General features: G+C 46.3%; 1 protein-coding gene across 2 annotated transcripts in view; it reads left to right on the top strand.

Moving 5' to 3' along the window:
* Nucleotides 1–19,372, top strand: part of MYO5B (myosin VB) — a 167,976-nt gene that overhangs the window by 128,030 nt on the left and 20,574 nt on the right. For both annotated transcript variants that reach the window (XM_062017889.1, XM_062017888.1), the window contains 6 exons: nt 1,366–1,514; nt 2,277–2,396; nt 3,490–3,627; nt 6,078–6,140; nt 13,365–13,604; nt 14,005–14,102. In XM_062017889.1, coding sequence (XP_061873873.1) covers nt 1,366–1,514; nt 2,277–2,396; nt 3,490–3,627; nt 6,078–6,140; nt 13,365–13,604; nt 14,005–14,102 — 808 coding nt within the window. The remainder of the gene's footprint in view (nt 1–1,365; nt 1,515–2,276; nt 2,397–3,489; nt 3,628–6,077; nt 6,141–13,364; nt 13,605–14,004; nt 14,103–19,372) is intronic.

Below are 19,372 nucleotides of genomic sequence, written 5' to 3'. Positions count from 1 at the left end.
GTAGTTCTGTTTGTCCCATCCTACTGGTTTGTGGTAAGACAGAGGCTGGTTTAATTGGTGGAATATGGAATAAAATACATAAAAGTGCTTTTTGGTTCAGTTGTGTTGCAGCACTTAGTGTGGATGAGGTGGGAGGCAGTGAGGCTGCTGGGGTAGCGGGGAGAGACCAATATCATCCCAAGATTGATGAATAAAGGATCCAAGGAACAGCAGAGTTAACAATATTGAGCTGTGGAAAGGGATTTCTCTGATGTGACAGGATCTTGTGAGTGTTTTTAAAGCAGAGACTTAGAGGGTGAAACATATATAGAGAAAAGCAATCTGGAAAAATCCCAGGCCACAAAAGAAACTCTCATGAGTGTATTGAGCTTTTTTGTTTTTGTCATCCTTTTCAGCTTTGATTTTGTTGCAGGATTTACAAAGAACATCATGTATTTTTCTGTGGATGTTGCTGTCATTGCTCCATGGTACTTGTGAAGTACTCCTTCCTCTCATCCTGTTAAAAAGATGTTAAAAAGAAACTTGCTGCAAATATTTCTTCTCTTATGGGATGCTTTCAGAGCATCAGAGCTTGAGGAAAGCAAGTTGGAGGGGTTTTGTCTGGTGTTCACACATTTAAAAGGACATGTGAGCTGTATTTGCCTTGTTTCTCTGAAAGGGAGATTTTAACAAGTAAATGAATTAATTTAGATACTTTCAGCCTCTACAGTCTTGTCGTGATAAATGGTTGGTGGTGATCTGAGAAAGAGATCACAGAATCACAGAATCTTAATGGCTGGAAGGGACCTGGAAAGCTCATCCAGTGCAACCCCCCTGCCAGAGCAGGACCATGTAGAGCAGGGCACAAAGGAACTCATCCAGCTGGGGTTGAATGTCTCCAGAGAAGGAGACTCCACAGCCCATCTGGGCAGCCTGTTCCAGATCTGATGGTGAGGAGGAAGGCAGAGAAGTCTTTAAGCACAGCGAGTACCAAAGGTGCTTCTTAATGATGAATGTGTTTCCATACTATGCTGGTCTTGTACTTGCATGGGTTTGTGGCTGGCCCATGGGAGATGGAGCTGGCACAGCTGTGTTAGGTATAACAAATCTGATGGTTTGTCGGTAATGGAGATTTTTCTTCAACTCAAATGGCAGGGGGCTCTGCTCTCTGAGCAGAAGAGCTCAAGCTGTTCCAAATGGCGGGCAGACAGATCTAGCTTCTAATAGTCTCTAAATATTAGAGAATGCTTATATGTATTTTAAAGGTTCTTTCCAGAAATCATTGTGTTAATTAGCCATTGTTATTGTGCATGTTTACAAGAAGTTCATTTCAGAGGTGAGGGTCGTGATTTCTTCTTTGTTTTTTCCTTTTCCCTTGTTTTAAAGGTGAATCTACAAGAAACACAGTTGAGGAAAATATCCGAATGAAGAAAGAGCTGGAGGAGGAGAGATCTCGCTATCAGAACCTGGTAGAAGAGTATTCAAGGCTGGAGCAGGGATACGACAATTTGCGAGATGAAATTAGTGTTATGAAGGTAACAAAAGTGAAATTACCCCAGTTTTGTTGTGTCTTGGACCTAGTGTTGGTGGCTGGATAACCTGGCTCACTCATCTCCAAAGCACTTCATAGAACTGACATTATCACGCAGTTTGAGCTTGGTGTTTCTAAGACTGAACTTGCCCAGAAGCTAAACCATATGTGTGCTTAAAGAGAGGAGCCTGATCTTTCACCCTTCTCTGTTAAACACACAGAGGTATCTCCGAATCTCAGCAAAAGCTGCTTCATGCTGCTTGTTTTGCTTCTTGTCTCAGTGATGTTTGTGTGTAGGTGTCTCATTACAAAACAAAACATGAAAATACCCAGCAATGTGCCTTCAGAGTTTCAAAAGCCAAAGTTTTTAGGTTCAGCTTTGCTAAACCTTTAGGAGAACCGTTGAAAATCAGGCAGTCAGAGTGGTGCTGATTTAGGTGAACGATTTTAAAGGGAGCCCTGGACATTGCTGTGAACAGCATGGTCTTGAGCCAGATTCACATGTTCACACAGGCACCTGGTGTCATGAAAAGCCTTTAATTCAGGCAGAATTTTTGAACTGAGCTTCTGTATCACTTCACATGTTATTTTAAACTCCTTCTCTGTGTTAATGTGGATGTTATGGTGGGGCATGAGAACTAGAAAATGGAATTCAGTGTTAAGGTGACAGTCATGCCTTTTGTAACACATAGATACTTAATTGCTCTAAGAAACAGTCCTTCCTTAAGCACTGAATGTATTATGTGTCTTCATTGCTCCTTGGCAGGAAACACCAGGGCACAGAAGAAGCCCATCCAACCAGAGCAGTTTGGAGTCTGATTCCAATTATCCATCCATCTCAGCCTCTGAGATAGGAGATACTGAGGATGTCATACAACAAGTGGAGGTACAGTTAAATCAAGCAGGCTCAGAGGGAGGAGGAGGAGAGCCCTGCCCTACAGAGATGATTGGTGTGGGTCTTGGAGCACAGAGAGGAACTCAGGTTGGGCTAGAAGGTGTGACAAATGAAACCAATTTCATGCTACAGAAGTACATAGTTAATTGTGTGAGAGGGATTGCAACATTGAGGTGCTGTGGCAGATTATCACTTGTCTGTGCCATCAGGCTTAAATGGAGCTCCAGAAATAATGAAGTGTTGTCTTTTGGCCATGCCAGTTTCAAGACTGAGGAAAATTCATCAGAGTGGTCAGTGTTGTTACATGTAGTTATTCCTGGCACCGATGGCCATGACTATAGTGACCCTTCTGCACATGGGTACCATAATTCAGTATCCCCTTGCCCTGAACTGTTTCATTCTAATGCATCTTCTCAGTTGTTTTTCTAGTCAGCACAGCCCCTGTAATCAGCAGTCTCTTAATGCAGAAAAGAGCAGCACAAGTTATTCCCTGACTATAAAAAAATCACTTGAACAAGGGAGATGTGTGTTTTGCTGACATTGGCTAGAATGGACTGCTTTTTAAACTCCACTTGCATGACTTGAGAGCACGTGTGGATGATGGATGTTCCTAGGATCTACCACGCTGCTAGCAGGACCACATTTCATGTCCCACGTAGCACACCTGCAGAAACCCCCACTTCCCTTTGCCAGTTTCTGTCTTGCTTTAGTGTTTGTGAACTGCTCTGAGAGAATTTGCTGAAGCAATCAGAATTGGCCTTGCTCCAATGTAGCATATTCCAGGTGAAGCCAATTAAAAAACAACTAATAGATACTTGGCTAGAAGGGACTCAATACTCTTAGCTGTGGTCCCTATCAGTCCCCTGGGCTGTTAAACATTCAGTAATTTATTAAAATGAATCAGTTGTTTATTGACATTAAGAGGCTTGAAGTGGAGGTTTGGTCTTTGAAGGCATGTGCCTTTCTTGGGATGCTGCTGTGGCCAGGATTGCTGCTACTGTACAGTCTGGATAAATCTGGCACTGTGTGTGGTTATAAAGTCTGACTGAGGTCTTCTCTTTCTTCCATTCTCCTCCTCCTCTAGGAGGCTGGGATGGAGAAAGCTGCCTTGGACATGACTGTCTTCCTAAAGCTACAGAAGCGAGTGAGGGAGCTCGAGCAGGAGAGGAAGAAGCTGCAAACCCAGCTGGATAAAAAGGAGCAAGAAAGAAAGAAATGCCAGGTAACAGATGTGATTTCATGGACACTGGTATCTCATGTTGGTAACTGGCTTTCCTTGGTAGGCTGAGTTGGCATGATGTAGGAATTGAGGTTTGAGAGTGACAGCTTCGAGTTAAGAGGCAGAACATCCATCTGGGAAATTTTGGCAGCTAAGGACAGTGGGACAGAACTGATGGTTTGGGATTTGGGGTTTTTTTTACTAAACTGACTATTACAAATTTAAGACAGCATCTTAAGCCTCTTGGAAGCAATGAAATGTGGAATTAATTTTAGCCCATTTTATTCTATCTGCAGCGATCCAGATTCTTTCACTTTTGAAAAAATTTGAAGCATGGGCTGAGTTTTACAAGTGGTCAGAATGAGGAAGGGGAATGTGAAGGTGGGAAGGCTCTACAGAGAGATCTGGCCAGGTTGGATTGATGGGCCAAGGCCAACTCTATGAGGTTTAACAAGTCTGAGTGCCAGATCCTGTACTTGGCCCCCAGGCCCTGCTCCAGGCTGGGGCAGAGGGGCTGGAAAGCTGCTGCAGGGAAAGGGCCTGGGAGGGGTTGATGCTGGTGATTGAACAGGAGCCAGCAGCGTGCCCAGGGGGGCAAGAAGGCCAAGGGCAGCCTGGCTGGGATCAGCAGGGAGGTGGCAGCAGGAGCAGGGCAGGGATTGTCCCCTGTGCTGGGCCCTGGGGAGGCAGCAGCTCCAGGGCTGTGCTCAGTGCTGGGCCCCTCACTCACTGCCACAGGGACACTGAGGGGCTGCAGCGTGGCCAGAGCCGGGCACAGAGCTGGGGAAGGGGCTGGAGCACAAGGGTGCTGGGGAGGGGCTGAGGGAATGGGGGTGTTGAGCCTGGAGAAGAGGAGGCTGAGGGGAGACAGCAGCACTCTCTGACACTCCCTGACAGGAGATTGTGGCTGGGGTGGAGGTTGGTCTCCTCTACAGAGCAAAAGTATAAGAGGAAACAGCCTCAAGTTGCCCCAGGGCAGGTTTAGATTGGAGATGGGGAACAATTTCTTCCCCAAAGGGCTGCCAGCCATGTCCCAGGCTGCCCAGGGCAGTGGTGCAGTCCCCATCCCTGGAGGGATTCTAAAGCTGTGTAGCTGTGGGGCTGAGAGACATGGGTTAGTGGTGGCTGTGGCTCTAGCCTTACAGACAGAGATGCCAGCTTTTGGCTATATCAAGCCTGGAGGCGTGTCAGTGCTCAGGAGTCGTGAAGGCAAAGGCACTGATAGTCCACATGTCCCGCGTGTCTTCCGATTGATTTGCTTTATTCAAGTACTTTTATTGCAAACCTGGCTTCTCCCTATCCAACAGTGAGCTGGTAAGCACCTCACACATGTGACAGTTGGGCTTGTGTACTCAGTTTAGTATCACGATAATCTGTGTGTGGGTTTGTTTTCCTCTGCCTCCACCTTCCAGACTAATGATCAGGTGAGAGTGGAGCTTAAAAAGACGTTGTAGTAGATCAGAAACAAGAAGATAGCTGTTAGAATAGGTTCTTCCTTTCTGTTACTGGGCAGGGATATTGTTTGGATAGGGTTTTTTTTTTCCTTCCCAGCAGTTTTGGCCATTAAAAACATACTAAATAGTAAACATTAAATGATATGAAATGCTGAGTCAGTACCACCAGTCTTGGTTCCATAATTGAAATTTCTGGGGCTGTTGTTGCTTTTTTTGGGAAGTATTTTCTTTGCAGCGTGAGATCTACGTGTCTGTTGATAAATGCAATAAGAGACTCAGAGAAACCATCAATAGCAGTTTTTGCTTGCTTCACCGGGTTGTTGATCACCTCTAGCAACTTGCAGGAAATACATAAAATAGGAAGGTTCTCCAGCCTCTCATCCTTGCTGCAGGAGCAGATTAAAAACCTGCTTCCCAACCACTGTGGTGAAGGTTGTTCCTCTAATGACTGTCATTGTTTGAAAGCTGCAGTGAGCCACAGTTGTCAAGGCATTAATGAGAGATTAAACCATTTCCACTTGAAGTGTCTCCTGCTCTGATATGTGTTGCTGGGACTCGGTCTAATGCCAGTTAATAACATGGTTGAGTTGGCTGCAGTGCTGCAGCCGGTTTGGCTATTGATGGAGACATGCTTAGCCATGCTGGGCCAGTAATCATAGAATCATAGAATGGTAGAGGTTGTAAGGGACCTTTAGAGATCATCCAGCCCAACCCCCTGCAGGAGCAGGGTCACCTAGATCATGTTGCATAGGAACATGTCCAGGTGAGTCTTGAAGACCTCCAAGGAAGGAGCCTCCACAACCCCTCTGGGCAGCCTGTGCCAGGGCTCCCTCACCTCACACTGAAAGAGTTTTTTCCTATGTTTAAGTGGAACTTTTTGTGTTCCAGCTTCATCCCATCACCCCTTGTCCTGTTGCTATCTACTATAGAAAAGGGTGTCCCAACCTCAGCTCCTCTGGCTGCTTTAAAATTGTTATTGACCTTCTTTAATCCATGCAGGAAACTGAAAGGAAGACTGGAGTGACTTCAGACCATGAAGATTTTGCATACAACAGCCTGAAGGTGAGTGAGGAGCTCCTGCTCAGTGCTGTAACCCATTGCATGTTTCCAGCATCCCGAACAAATCGTCTGAATGTGGTGATAAGCCAAACCCTCCAGTAACTAGCTCTGACTTTTAGAGATGCCATTCAGAAAGCTGTAGCTCTCCATCAGCTCCTGGGGCTGGGGTGGGCTCACAGATGTTTCTCTCAGGGCCAACATCTGTTGTGCTCTGATCTGCCTGTTTGTCACATCAAGGCAGTAACAAGCCCTCTTATGATGAAGGGTGTTTTTCCCCACGTACTGCACTGAGACTTTCTTGGGTTTTCTTTGACATGGCATTGCAGGTCTCAGCATTTACTCTGCAGTAAGTGTAAATTCTTGCAGCTGAAGCCACAGAACATGGATTCACAGCATGCTGCTAATTATGGGCTCCAAACTCTGCTTCTTGTCCTCTTACCTTGCATTCACAAGGTTCCACTTAGGTCCAAACCAAATAAATCTACTGTGTGGGTTGCAGTAATAGCCTCCACCTCTCAGCTGCAGTGCTGCTTGACCGTAGTCGTCTTGTGACTTCCCAGCTATTGCCTTAACCTACAGTTCCTCTCGTCCCTAAGCTCTAAATCCTCCATCAATTCTGCCTCTTATCTTTTTCTCCCTACAACATACAGAGTGACTGAAACCTGCCAGCCTTCTGCTGTGGCTTGTGTGGGTTGTGTCCTACTGCTTTAACAGTACCCAGGTATTTCTGGTCTTGACTGTTGGGGCAGTTCTTACGTCCTGCTCGTCCTTGGAAAACCAGTTTCTGGGATAGGCTTTGTAAGGAGGTTTTTTTTTTTGGTTAGTTGATTGGTTTTGTAGGTAGTACAGACCTGCATTTCAGATCACAGAACCTTAAGGGTTGGAAGGGGCCTTTAAAGATCATCTAGTCCAACTTCCCTGCTAGAGCTCTGTTTGTTCCTCTTGCCTTGACAAGTATTGCAATACAACCAAGAAATCCAGAGGAATATTTTAGGGCAGCATCACAACAAACCCACTGACAGTAGCAATTCCTGTTGTGGTGGTTTAGCCCAATGTCCACCCAGTCATAAAATCCCTCCCCATCCTAAACTTGACAGGAGACTGAAATATAACAAATGGCTTGTGAGTTGAAACAGGGACAGAGAGATGACTCGGCAATTATCGTCACGGGCAAAACAGACTCAACTTGGGGAGAAAAGGGTTTGACTTATTAATGAACAATAAGTGCAGCGAGATGAGAAATAAAACTTTCTTAAAAGCACCTCCCCTCACCCCTCCCTCTGCCCAGGACTGTCCTTCCTTCCCCCCAGCAGCGCAGGGGATGGGGGATGGGGGTTACGGTCAGTTCATCACAGATGGGCTTTGCCGCTGCTGCTGCTCAGGGAGAGGCCTCCTCACACTTCCCACTGCTGCACTGTGGGGTTCCTCCCACGGGACACAGTCCCTCACCAACTGCTCCAGCGTGGCTCCTTCCCACGGGCTGCAGCTCCTCACACCCTGCCCCAGCACGGGGCCTGTCACGGGGCAGCTCCTCACACCCTGCCCCAGCGTGGGTCACCCACAGGAGAACAGTCCTTCAGGGACAGGCTGCTCCAGCCCGGGGCCCTCACGGCGTCACAAGCCCTGACAGCAACCCTGCTCTGGCCTGGGCTCCTCTCTCCCCACGGGCTCCCAGGCCCTGCCAGGAGCTCGCTCCAGGGTGAGCTTCCCACGCAGTCACAGCCTCCTTCAGGCACCCACCCGCTGCGGCGTGGGCTCCTCCACGGGCTGCCCGTGGGTCTCTGCTCCTCATGGCCTCCATGGGCTGCAGGGGCACAGATGCCTCACCATGGGCTGCAGCACAGGGGAATCTCTCTGCCAGGGCCTGAGCACCCTCCTCCCCTCCTTCTCCCTGACCTTGGTGTGTGTGGAGATGTTCTCACAGTCTCACTCCCCGTCACTGCTGCAGTTCAGCAACTGCCCAGCAACTTCTCCTTCTCAAATACGTTACTCACAGAGGGGTTACCTCAGTCACTAACTGGCCAGGCCTGGGTCAGGTGCAGGGTCCAGCTTAGCATTGACTGTCCCCAACCCTGTCAGCTACAGGGGAAGCTTCTGGCAACCCTTTTGTTTAAAGAAGCCACCACTGTAGCCCCCCCTTCCCCCCAAAAAAAACCTGGCCCAGGCAAAACCACTGCACCTGTACGTTGCTGTCGTACAACACCTTGGGTTGGAGGGTTCCCATAAGGACCATCGTCACCTCCTCAGAAACATGAAAAAGGCGGGAGTTAGAGGTGGAAAGGATGTATGTTCAGCCCTCACTGAGTGTTCACAAATTTGTGTTTCCTTCCAAGTTTTAACCCAGGAAGTTCAGAATGGAAATAGTAATTTTGGGTTTCCCTACTTTCTGCCGTCATAGAATCACAGAATCACAAAATGGTAGGGGTTGGAAGGGACCTTTAGAGATTAATTAGTCCCTGCAGAAGCAGGTCCACCTAGGAGCAGGCCCTCCAAGGAAGGAGCCTCCACACCCTCCCTGGGCAGCCTGGGCCAGGGCTCCCTCACTGAATCACTGAAACAGTTTTTTTCTTATGTTTAAATGGAACTGTTTGTGTTCCAGCTTCATCCCATCACCTCTTGTCCTGTTGCTAGATACCATTCAAAAAAAGTGCTGCCCCAACCTCCTGACACCCACCTGTGAGATATTTGTAAATACTAATGAGATGCCCCCTCAATCTCCTCTTCTCCAGACTAAACAACCCCAGGTCTCACAGCTTTTCCTCAGAAGGAAGATGTTCCAGTCCCCTGATCATCTTGGTGGCCTTGCACTGGCCTCTCTCCAGCAGTTCCCTGTCCCTCTTAAGCTGGGGAGCCCAGAGCTGGACACAGGACTCCAGATGAGGCCTCAGTAGGGCAGAGCAGAAGGGAAACAGAACCTCACTTAAGCTGCTGCCCACACTCTTCTTGATACATCCTAAGATGGTCCTACATACCTAACAAACCTTGCTAACTCTCTGATAGTACCTTTTCAAAATGGTAGCACACGTTACAGAGAAAGCAGGGTTCTTTATTCTTTAGCCTAAAGCAGGTGGAAAGTGAGCTTGAAAAGAAGCCCATCTCAGAGATAGTTTTTAGAGGCATTACACTACAGGAGATTCTCTTTAAGGATCTCTAGTGCAAGATTCTTGCTGGATTTGCAGAAGATTGAGCTGAGGGTTGTGACAAGGAACAGGCAGGTCTGTGACTTGCTTTAATGCAGACCTACATGGATTAGCTGTAGCACGTGGCATTTCTGGCATGTTAGTTGTAGGTCACTGTAGAACGAGCTGAGATTGCTGTGGAGCAGTTGCTTTAAATGCCATAGTGGGAGGGAGAACCCCTAATTCTAAAGGTTAGGATTTTGTATTCGTTATAGGTGGATTGGCCTGAGAGGAACTACTGAAAAGGAGAAACAAATACAGCTTGCTGGTGTTTTTTCCCAGTTTGTGGATATAGGGCATTGCCTGAAGTCTCCATCTGCAATGAATGATTTACTGCTGATCTTGAGTGCTGCTTTTTCCCTCCTTCCCCCATGACAACTGCTTCCGTGAATATAGCAAAGACTTTCCTCTCTTCTCTCTGTTTCTCCTGCGAATTTGAATCTCAAATATTTATATTATCTGTGGCTCCTTCAAGAATCTTGTGTAATTAGATTTGTTTTTCCTTTTTGACAGTTTAAAGTGACGTTATCTTGGGAAACTAGTCTGAGATGTCTAAAAGCTCACCCCTCACAGTAAACCCTCCCTCTGGATGCTCTCAAGTGGTCCAAACATCAGTTTGAGTGAATGTAATAAATATGATTTTTGATGAAGAGCAGGTTTTGTTGGGGTATAAGGATACTTCTGCATCTTGTTCGGTACTTTGTGACCTGAGTCTTCACTGCTTACTTTTGGATCCAATTCAAGATATTTTTGACATGCACAGCTCTCACTTAGAGAGGCTTATCTGGATAAGGGTTGAGTTGTTTCCTTTTGTGATGCTGCTAAGGAATGTGGAAAACTTGGACTAACACTGATATAGTTGCATCACATGTTAATTATGTGTCCTTCATAATGGATAAATAGAGTTTGCAGCAGATACTGTCCCAAAATCTGCTCAGCTGGGTGTTTAGTTAGCCTTGATGAAGGGCTAGAGGTATGTGAAACATCTCCCTGGTGGGAGGTACATCTCTGAGCCTGTACAACATAAAGCTCCTCAGTGAAAAATGTATTTTTCCCAGCTCGTTTTTTTAGGCAGGGGAAGTGGGAGGTGGAATGAAAGCAGTGAGGACTCCTTGCCCGGACTTTGTGTTCCTAGCAGGAGCGCAATGCATCATTTGATTTCTCACTCTTCGCATTACTGAGATGTTTGTTTCATCCCTTCGACTTGAAAGTTCATCATAAGAGGAGCTTCTAGAGGAATTTTATTTTCCTTTTCCTATTGAGTACCAGCAATAGAAGAGAAGGCAAATTCCTGGCATGTCAGTGCTAACTTCTGATTTACACAGCCTCGTAGTTCACCCAGCACTGCTGTGTAGGGTTGTTTCCATCACTGTTAGTGCTTAGGCACCCCTTTCACACCTCCATAATGCCATATGTGTTGGGATGAGTGTGAGTTTAAGTTCAGGATGTTCTGACTGTGTAAACTTGTCAAACAAATCCTCCCTGTTGGACTGTGCTGAAGAAAGACCGTTTCTCACAATGCGAGTCGGAATCTCTTCTTTCCACATTCAAACCATTTGGATTTTGCTTCTGTTCTGCCATCTCACCCATGTCTATAGATAGACAATATTTCTCCATGAAATCCACCCAAGAAAGGAGTGAATTTAAATTGTAAACACCGAAAGGAATCCAGGGCATGGCCTCTTGGAGCAAGTTTGTTGGTTATTGCTTGCTCTCCTCATCTTCCTGGCTTTGTTTCTAACCAGAGCACAGCTTGATATGACCAGTCCCTGGATTCAGTGGTGTGGGTGACCCATGTGGAAAAAAGAACAAAGGAAGGGAGAAAAGGAGGAGGGAAAAGAGGAAAGGGGAGGGGGAGGAAAAATAAAGGAGAGAAGAGGAAAAGAAATTAGTAGGGCTATTATCCAGGTAATAAAAATCACAGAAGAGCCTTTTGTGTAGAAAAGCACTTGATTGCTTTCTTCTTGCCCTTCACCTGTCTCTGAGCATGACAAGGAAAGTGTGGAAAGCAAGTTGATGCTTTAGCCATGTAGCAAGAATAGTTAAACAGGGTTTGGTATCAGTTTCTCACTCCACACATGCTTTTCAAACTCCTGCTTTCAAAACCAGTTACAGGAAGGCCAGCATCTCACACGCTCCCTCTGTTGAGCTGTAGTTAATGTGGAGATGGAGGAACTGCTGGATCATAGTTAATGTGGAGATGGAGGAATTGCTGCATCATTTCTACTGCTTTTTGCTGTTTTGGTTTGGGTTTTTTTTAATGGCAGATGGTATAAAGTACCTGAATATGCTCCATTACTGATGATGTTTGTACAGCTAGGAGTGTGCTGGCTGTCCAGATGCCAGATCAGCTATTCTGTTCACACCTCTGCTGTGATAAGGCATCCTATTTATAATTTGTAAGCATTAGTAATTATAACACCTGGCTTCCTATGGAAACAAGGTTTACACAGCTGTGCTAGCTACACATTGTATAAATTGCCCCCATCCCCCCCAAGCCATTTTCCCATTTGTTAGCTAAAAAGGGAGTGGACATCCCATAGATAAAAGGGGTGGATGAGAGGGAAACAAAGGCAGGGGAGAGAGCTTGTGCTATCATAGACACTAGAGAATCTGTGGGGATGGGGGTTGGTCCCTGGAAAAGATCTGACACCAAATCTATTGGACACAAGACTCTTGTTGGCTTGCTGGCAGGCATCTAGTTTTGCCATGTGATAGTTGGGAGAAGACAGAGAAGAGCACTTATCAATGCTTATAAAACTAAAGGGCAGGTGTTGAGAGGATGGGGCCAGTGTTTGTTCAGTGGTGGCCAGGGACAGGACAAGGGGTGAGGGGCACAGGCTGGAGCACAGGCAGTGCCCCTGGCACAGGAGGAGAAACTCCTTTGGTGCTGAGGTGAGGGAGCCCTGGCCCAGGCTGCCCAGGGAGGGTGTGGAGGCTCCTTCTTGGGAGGTTTCCAACCCACCTGGACACATTCCTGTGCCTTCTGAGTGATGGGAACATGCTTTAGCAGGGAGTTGGGCTGGAGCAGCGTTACAGGACCCTTCCAACTCCCACCATTCAGGGATCCTGTGTGATTCCTGTTGAGTTTCAGCATTATCCAAGAGAACTGTGGGCATGGGAATGAGAGGCAACAGTCCTGGGTTCCTCTGTGCAGCAGCTGGTGATGGGATGTGGGCTATGTGCAGGACCCTGAGGGTCTGGCTCTGTGAAGGACTGCCCCGTCCACAGGAGCAAAGCTGCTCTTGACACAGATGGGTGTCCCAGTTGGGTTTTGTGGGCAGCTGATGAAGAGCTGCCAAAGGTGGAATTAGCACCTGTTTCACAGTGAAATACTGAAGTAAAGGCTGTCTTAGCTGTCAGAGTTCTATTTTTCAGTCTTCTACTGTCATGCAAAATCAAACAAGCCCTTCAGTTATCTTGGCAAACACAGTGGTGCTCTACATCATTATTCAGGAGAAGTAGTTGGTGTCAAGCTTGTACAGTATTGCCTTTGCCTGTCAGATGCCATCAGCTGACAACACATCAGGGTGAGACAATCCTGCAGTTGCAATGGTTGCACTGGGGTGGGGGAGTTACAAACCACAGGAGAAAAGAAGCTGAGTTGAGAATTCACACAGTGGCAGCTCAGCTAATGGGATGTCTGCCATGATGAAGGGTCATGCAAATTGGCATCTTCCAGCTTATTTAACAAAGGTTGTAGGGTTTGTGGTGATTTCTTGACTGAGAGGGAAAGGGGTGGAGGAGAAACAAAAGTGTTTGTCTCTTTTGCTGGGTTGCTTTTCTGTTTAAAAATAAGGTCAGCAACTGAAATTTCCCCTCTGTCACCCTGTATTGTTGTTAAGTAGCAACAGCCTGCTGATGGCAGCAAAACAAAGCATTGTCTGAACCACATATGGCTGGAGTGGCAGGAAAACCCAGATCCTGGCAGGAATTGATTGTTCAGTGGTGATCATTGGTAACTGAGTTACCTCAGAGGTGTCTCAGAAGTGGACGAGGCACTGCAAGACAGTTCCCCTAAACCAGTCAATGGCTTGGTGTTTTCCAGAGGCAAGAGCTGGAGTCGGAGAACAAGAAGCTGAAAAATGAACTTAATGAACTGAGGAAGGCTATTGCAGATGGAGCAACCCAGAACAACTCATCCAATGATATCCCAGACAGTTATAACCTCTTACTGAATCAACTGAAAACAGCCAACGAGGAGCTGGAAGTGCGGAAGGAAGAGGTGCTCATCCTGAGGACACAGATCATGAAGGCAGCTCAGCAAAAAGAACCGGGGAAAAAGATGGTAATTCAGAGGGTGGTGGATTTTCTTTTCCATTTGTGGTGCTGGAAAATCGCTGAATCGATGCCTGCCTGAGTGATGCCATTTCTGCTTTGGTAGGCTCTGGATGTCAGGATGGCTGGGGGAGGTTATAGGAGGTTTTGCCTATGGATAAGATACAGTCCATGACATCCATTTCAGGCAGCCTGGGAATGTCTGTGCTGTGGTGATCTGTATTGCTGTAAGGTGCTTGACCCGCTTGGGCTTCTCAATTCACTGCCTTATCATTCCTCAAGGTTTTGCTCAGGGCGTCCTGAGGGAGCTCTCTTAGGAGTGGCTGGGATTTATTCGGTATCAGGAACTTTGAAAGACAGGAGGGGATGTGCAGGATGTCACACTGCTGTGTTTTGCATGTTGAATTTAGGAGAGTGTCACCACCAGTGTCAGCTGGCCCAACAGTGACAAGCATGTTGATCAGGACGATGCAGCTGAAGCCTACCGTGGCATGTGTGAGACCAACCGGTAAGTGTGGCCCAGGTTCTTCCAGCGGTGGGAGGGACTGATCAAAGAGTGAGAGGTGAGATCCAGACAATAATGAACAAAGTATTTTGGAGAGTTACCAGCTTCTGGATTGTGTTGTGGGCCTTGGGTTAAGGATGGGCATAAAGATGTCTTGTATGAGTGAGGAGCCCTTATTGTTGGGGCAGTGGGAAAGAAGATACTGGGCAGGTAAAGCCAATGTGGAAGTGAGCAGAACTGGATTCTGACTTTGCTTCCAGTACATAAATAGCAGTAAAACTAGAATTGGGGATATATTTAAGAGTTATTTATTTCAAGACAGTCCTTGTGCTATGCTGGGAAGACAGCACAGTTCTCCCTTCATTTGCCCAGAGGTAAAAGCCCATACTGGTGAACTGAGCTAAGGAACACGTGCTAAATTCTCTGGCTACACCCTTGTCCTTGGCTTTCTTGCATCTGAACTGAGAGTTGGGAATATTTGTTTGATTATGTGTTCCCCATAGTGAGGGTTAACAGTGTGAACACGTGTCTGTCTGTGTAGTAACAACAGACTTACATTGTGAGGCATGAAATCAATCCTGGCAGTCACACAGGGGGGCATCACATAAAAAGTAGTGTCTTGCAAAGAGACAGAGTTACATGGGTTAAACAGCAAGATAATATGTGAAATATTTATTTTATTGCAAGGAAACTGAATATTCCTCTTTATTTTCCCTCTTGACAAGTAGAGATGTTTGGCTTTCAGTTACAACAGTATAGTTGGCCACTTTGTAAACTGTTTGCAGAAGGTTGTTAGCAGTCCAGATTGGGAAAGGATGAGAGCAGACACACATCATCTTTGAGTGCAATGTGAAAAACTGTGAGGAGCTGCTGTTTTCAGAACTGCAGGGAGGTGCAACGAGAAATTCACCTGCCTGGATTGGTGTGCATAAATTACATTTAGATATATCTTTCTGTTTAGCTTTGTGTTCAACTTTAGTCATCCTATCTGTGCTATATCTCTCGCAAATTTCTGCCATAGTATGGGCTGGATTTTTTGACTTTGTGTCTATTTGACATGTTGGGAAGGCCCTAGGAGAGCCTGTGGAGCTCTAGCATGCACGTACAGAGATGGGCTTGCTGCAAGGGCTGGGTTCCACCTGCCTTTAAAATGAGTTTAAAACCCTGATGACTGGACTGAGACTCTGCCCTCACTAGTCCTGACAGGAGACCTGGAGGAGTGAGGAGTGTTGGGGTTCAGGACTCTGATGATACTGGTTTCTCACCTGGCTGGACTGGGACCAGTATTTGTGGGTTTTTTCCAATTTACTGCTGTTGAATATTTGCTTTCCTGAAGTGAGCTTGCTGATGAAATTTCTGCCCTGCTGCAGTAGAGGTGATGAGATTGATCTAAGCCTCAGCTTTTTGTCAATGAATCAGCATGCTTCCTACTGCAAGGAGTGGGTTTTGGTCATAGAATAACAGAATGGTAGGGTTGGAAGGGACCTTTAGAGATCATCCAGTCCAACCCCCTGCAGAAGCAGGTCCCACCTAGATCAGGTCACACAGGAACGTGTCCAGGTGGGTCTTGAAGCCCTCCAAGGAAGGAGCCTCCACACCCTCCCTGGACAGCCTGTGCCAGGGCTCCCTCACCCCACAGTAACAGTTTTGGTCACTTAATGAATTCTATGGATTTTCTCTTTCCTTTCTCCTGGAGCAGTGGGCACTGGTATGGGCTGTAAAATCTCATTGTCCGTCATCATGTCTTAGCTGCTTAGGCTGGGGATGGAGCAGGGCTTTGTTTTGGTGGGAGACAGAGTTTTTGTTCACTCTATGTCTATATAACCCAGGGCTCTGGCTGCAGGGAGTGCAGGGGTCTGGCACTCTTAGCAGATGATGTAAAAGACAACACTTGTATTCCATGTGACCAGGTGAATGACCTGCTTAGCCTAGTGGGTGAACTCCAGGAGAAGGTGGAAAGACTCAGGAGCATCAGGGAGTGCGAGAGATAGATTGGTGGACTAAGAATCTACAGTCTCTGAGGTGTAAGCAACAAGTCAAACCTTCACAAGAAGTACAGGATTCCCTGCTGTCTTCTAGCCATGTTAACCAAGGGGACCTAAGAGGTGGAGGGGAGTGGATACAGGTCCCTTCTAAGGGGGGATCTCTTCCCGGCCACCCACTCTTCCCCAGTTGCCTCTGCAGAACAGGTATGGGGTTTTGGAAGTTGAGGGCCAGGCAAGGGAATATGAAGATGCAGGGCCACTTGAGGAGGCACCCAGATAGTCCTGTTCTGGCAGGGGCGTTGCACTGGATGATCTTTCGAGGTCCCTTCCAACCTTTAACATTCAGTGAGTCTGTGAAACAGGAAGAACTGCCAGGTGCTGGTAACCCTGCCCATGCAGCAATTCCCTTTCTCCACACTGCTCTGAGGAAAGCCTTTTGATGCCAGGTCAAGGGGAAATTTGAATTAAAAGCAACCTCTTTTAAATGCAACAAACTCGACTTTTTTTTTTCTCCTTATTTTTTTTCCCTCTTGCTGACTTTCAGCTGCTAAAGGGAAAAGCATCGAGTTAGTTTCCAGCTAATTTTCTGCTTCAGTAACTGAATGTAAAGCTAGGCAGGCTTTTTGTTCCCTGTTTCAGTTCTTGGGATCTTTCTTTCAAGCCTGTTTGATCTTGATGGAAACATAGAGCCAACAAAAGACTAGGTGATGATGTTAGAGATAATAACCTGGCAGCTCAGAGCAGATAAGGCTCAGCCTTTGAAATTAACTCCTGTGATTAACTTCCAAGGGATTTCTGTAGAGTAGATGGCTTCTGATTCTGTTGTTTTTTTACTACTGGGTTAAGTCCTACCTGCAGCTGCAGTGCAAAGTGAAGGGCTGTTTCTGGCTTCCTGTGGAGGATGCTTTTACAGCATATCTGTGCCTGAAGATGAAGTGCCCCTTCTTCTTTATTAAGAGATGATAATTATCTGAAGATGCTAAAATTAACATCCCTGGGGTTTGGTGTACATGCACCTCCTTTAAACTACATAGAAGAGAGAGAGGGACATGTTTGGGCAGGAATCTCTCTCCTTTGATGAAGGCAGTTTGCCAAATTTCCCAGCTGCTGCCCTGGACCCATAAATCCGACAAGAGTATGGGAGAAATGAGACTGTGCATCTTGTCCTTTCAACTCCTTTCAGCCCTGTTTGAGAGTTGGATTTATCCAGCATTTTAGGAATTTATTTTGGCACACACTAATGAATCTCATTAGCTTGAAAGGAACCTTATTGGCTTTTAATGCCTTGGTCAATATGAAGTGCTGGGAGAAGGAGGTCTCAGTCATTTCCGAGTCAGTGCCTTGTTGATGGACATGGGCCGAGTGCTCATTTCCCAGTTTTATCTCTGTGTGATGGCAATCCCTTCAGCTGCTTTCCTCATTTAGCACAGTGAATGTGATTAAAAAAGGAAAGAAAGCTGTTTTTCAAAGGAGGTTATCCAGGAAAACGCCCCCCTTAAAAATGCTGCTCACCGTGCGAGACTTCCCAGGTAACTGACACGTAAGAGTGAGGATCCTTCCTGTTTGATTTTTATCTTGTCTTTCAGTGCCTGAGTATGTGTTCTGTTAACAATATCTGAACCAGAGAAAAAAAATCCTTTCTAACTAATTCACCCAAATCAGCCCAAGAAACGTCCCTGTGTCTGTCAGCCTACACAAGCGTTCAGAAACCTGATATATATGGGGTAAACCCCAATGTTTTAACTCATACATAATAGCTTCAGCAGGTGAATTTTCCAAATGCTAATGCCTGACACGTTTCTGGCTTTTGAGGAGATGCTGTACACCAGGATGGAAGGGATGTGCAAGATGTCCACAGCCGTGGGATAGCTCTTGGGCCTTTTCATGGTAGTGCTGCTTCCCCTATGTCAAAATCTGCTGTAGAAAAATCCATGTTTTGCTTTTGCAATGAAATAAGCAAGGCTTTCCTTGCCAGGGAATGGCATCTGCTACACCTTTCCTCAGAAACAGGAGATGCACATTGGGTTGGGTTTTTGTTTTCACTCTGAAAGTGTAACGCTACATTAAGTGATTTTCTTTTTTGGATGTTTTTGTTTAAGTTTTAAACTATTACTTCCAAAAAGAAAACCTGTCTCCAAACTCAGATTGAGGCCAAGTGCAATTCCCATCACTCGTTTGTAATGTGTTCAACACCTCATTAAAGAAGATAAATGAGTTTCCCGTCTTTTAGGACTTAACAAAAAAAACCCCAACCCAACCAACTGTTAAAAGGAAATCTTTAATCTTAAAGTGAAATGAACCTTTTCTGGGCATTTTTCCACCTGGATGGTTACAGGGGAGATTTGATCTTGTATGGATGTTGTAAGGAAACAGTCACCCAAGAGGTGTTTGGACTGAAGGTTGCTCTGAGGAAAGGCTGATGTGTTTGGCTTGGTCTTTGAGGAGACCCTCCACGGAAGCAGAAAGACTAGAATTTGGTTTAGACCAGTGGAAGTAGCTGCAGAATGAAGGAGAAAGTTGTCCTAAAAAATGTCTTGTTAGTGAGATGTGTCAAAGTGCAGAAGGTCTGGAAGAGGAGAGAGCTGTTCCAAGCTGTCACTGGGGTTGGGTCATGTTTGCCCTGTGGGTTGGAAGACCATTCTCCTCTTTGCCCCTCATACTGACTTCTGCTCTCTCGTCCTTGTTTCTCTCCCCCTGTTTTTCAAGCATGAGGTTTTAATGAGGATGTGAGCTAGCTGGTGTGGTCTGGGCTTGAGAGTTTTTTCTTGCAGTCATTTAGCCATACAGAAACAAAAACTGTGGACTGCAGGAGCTGGGCTTTTTGGTGAAAACAGCAACGTGTCAGGGACGTTGATAATTTGCCAGGAGATTGTACTGGGTGATATCCGATGGCCCCTTCTGACCTGAATGGTGTTGGACTCCTGTGTTGGCTGCAGTGAGCTGGGGAGGAGAAGGCAGCAGGAGGATGTGTTTCACATCTGGGGAGGGAGGAGAAGCTCCACTAGCCAGGGATGTCTTAAGAGGCATGACGAGGGCATGGTTCTCCTTCACCGTGGTGGAAATGGACATAAAGTGCAATGAAAATGTGCTGGAAAGGAAAAAAAGGGTTCTGCACCTTTTCCCCTTCTTTTGCAATTGACCTTTTGTCTTTCTGTGTCCTCTTGTTTCCTTTTTCTGTCCTTCATTTCTAGCAAGACTGAGGACTGGGGATATCTCAATGAAGATGGGGAGCTCGGCTTGGCTTATCAAGGTTTAAAGCAAGTTGCCAGGTCAAACATTTTCTTTTCT

Source organism: Colius striatus, chromosome Z, assembly GCF_028858725.1.
Source record: "Colius striatus isolate bColStr4 chromosome Z, bColStr4.1.hap1, whole genome shotgun sequence".
Taxonomy (NCBI): domain Eukaryota; kingdom Metazoa; phylum Chordata; class Aves; order Coliiformes; family Coliidae; genus Colius; species Colius striatus.
The sequence above is the reverse complement of the archived record's forward strand: the minus strand, read 5'-3'. Positions and strand labels throughout refer to the sequence as shown.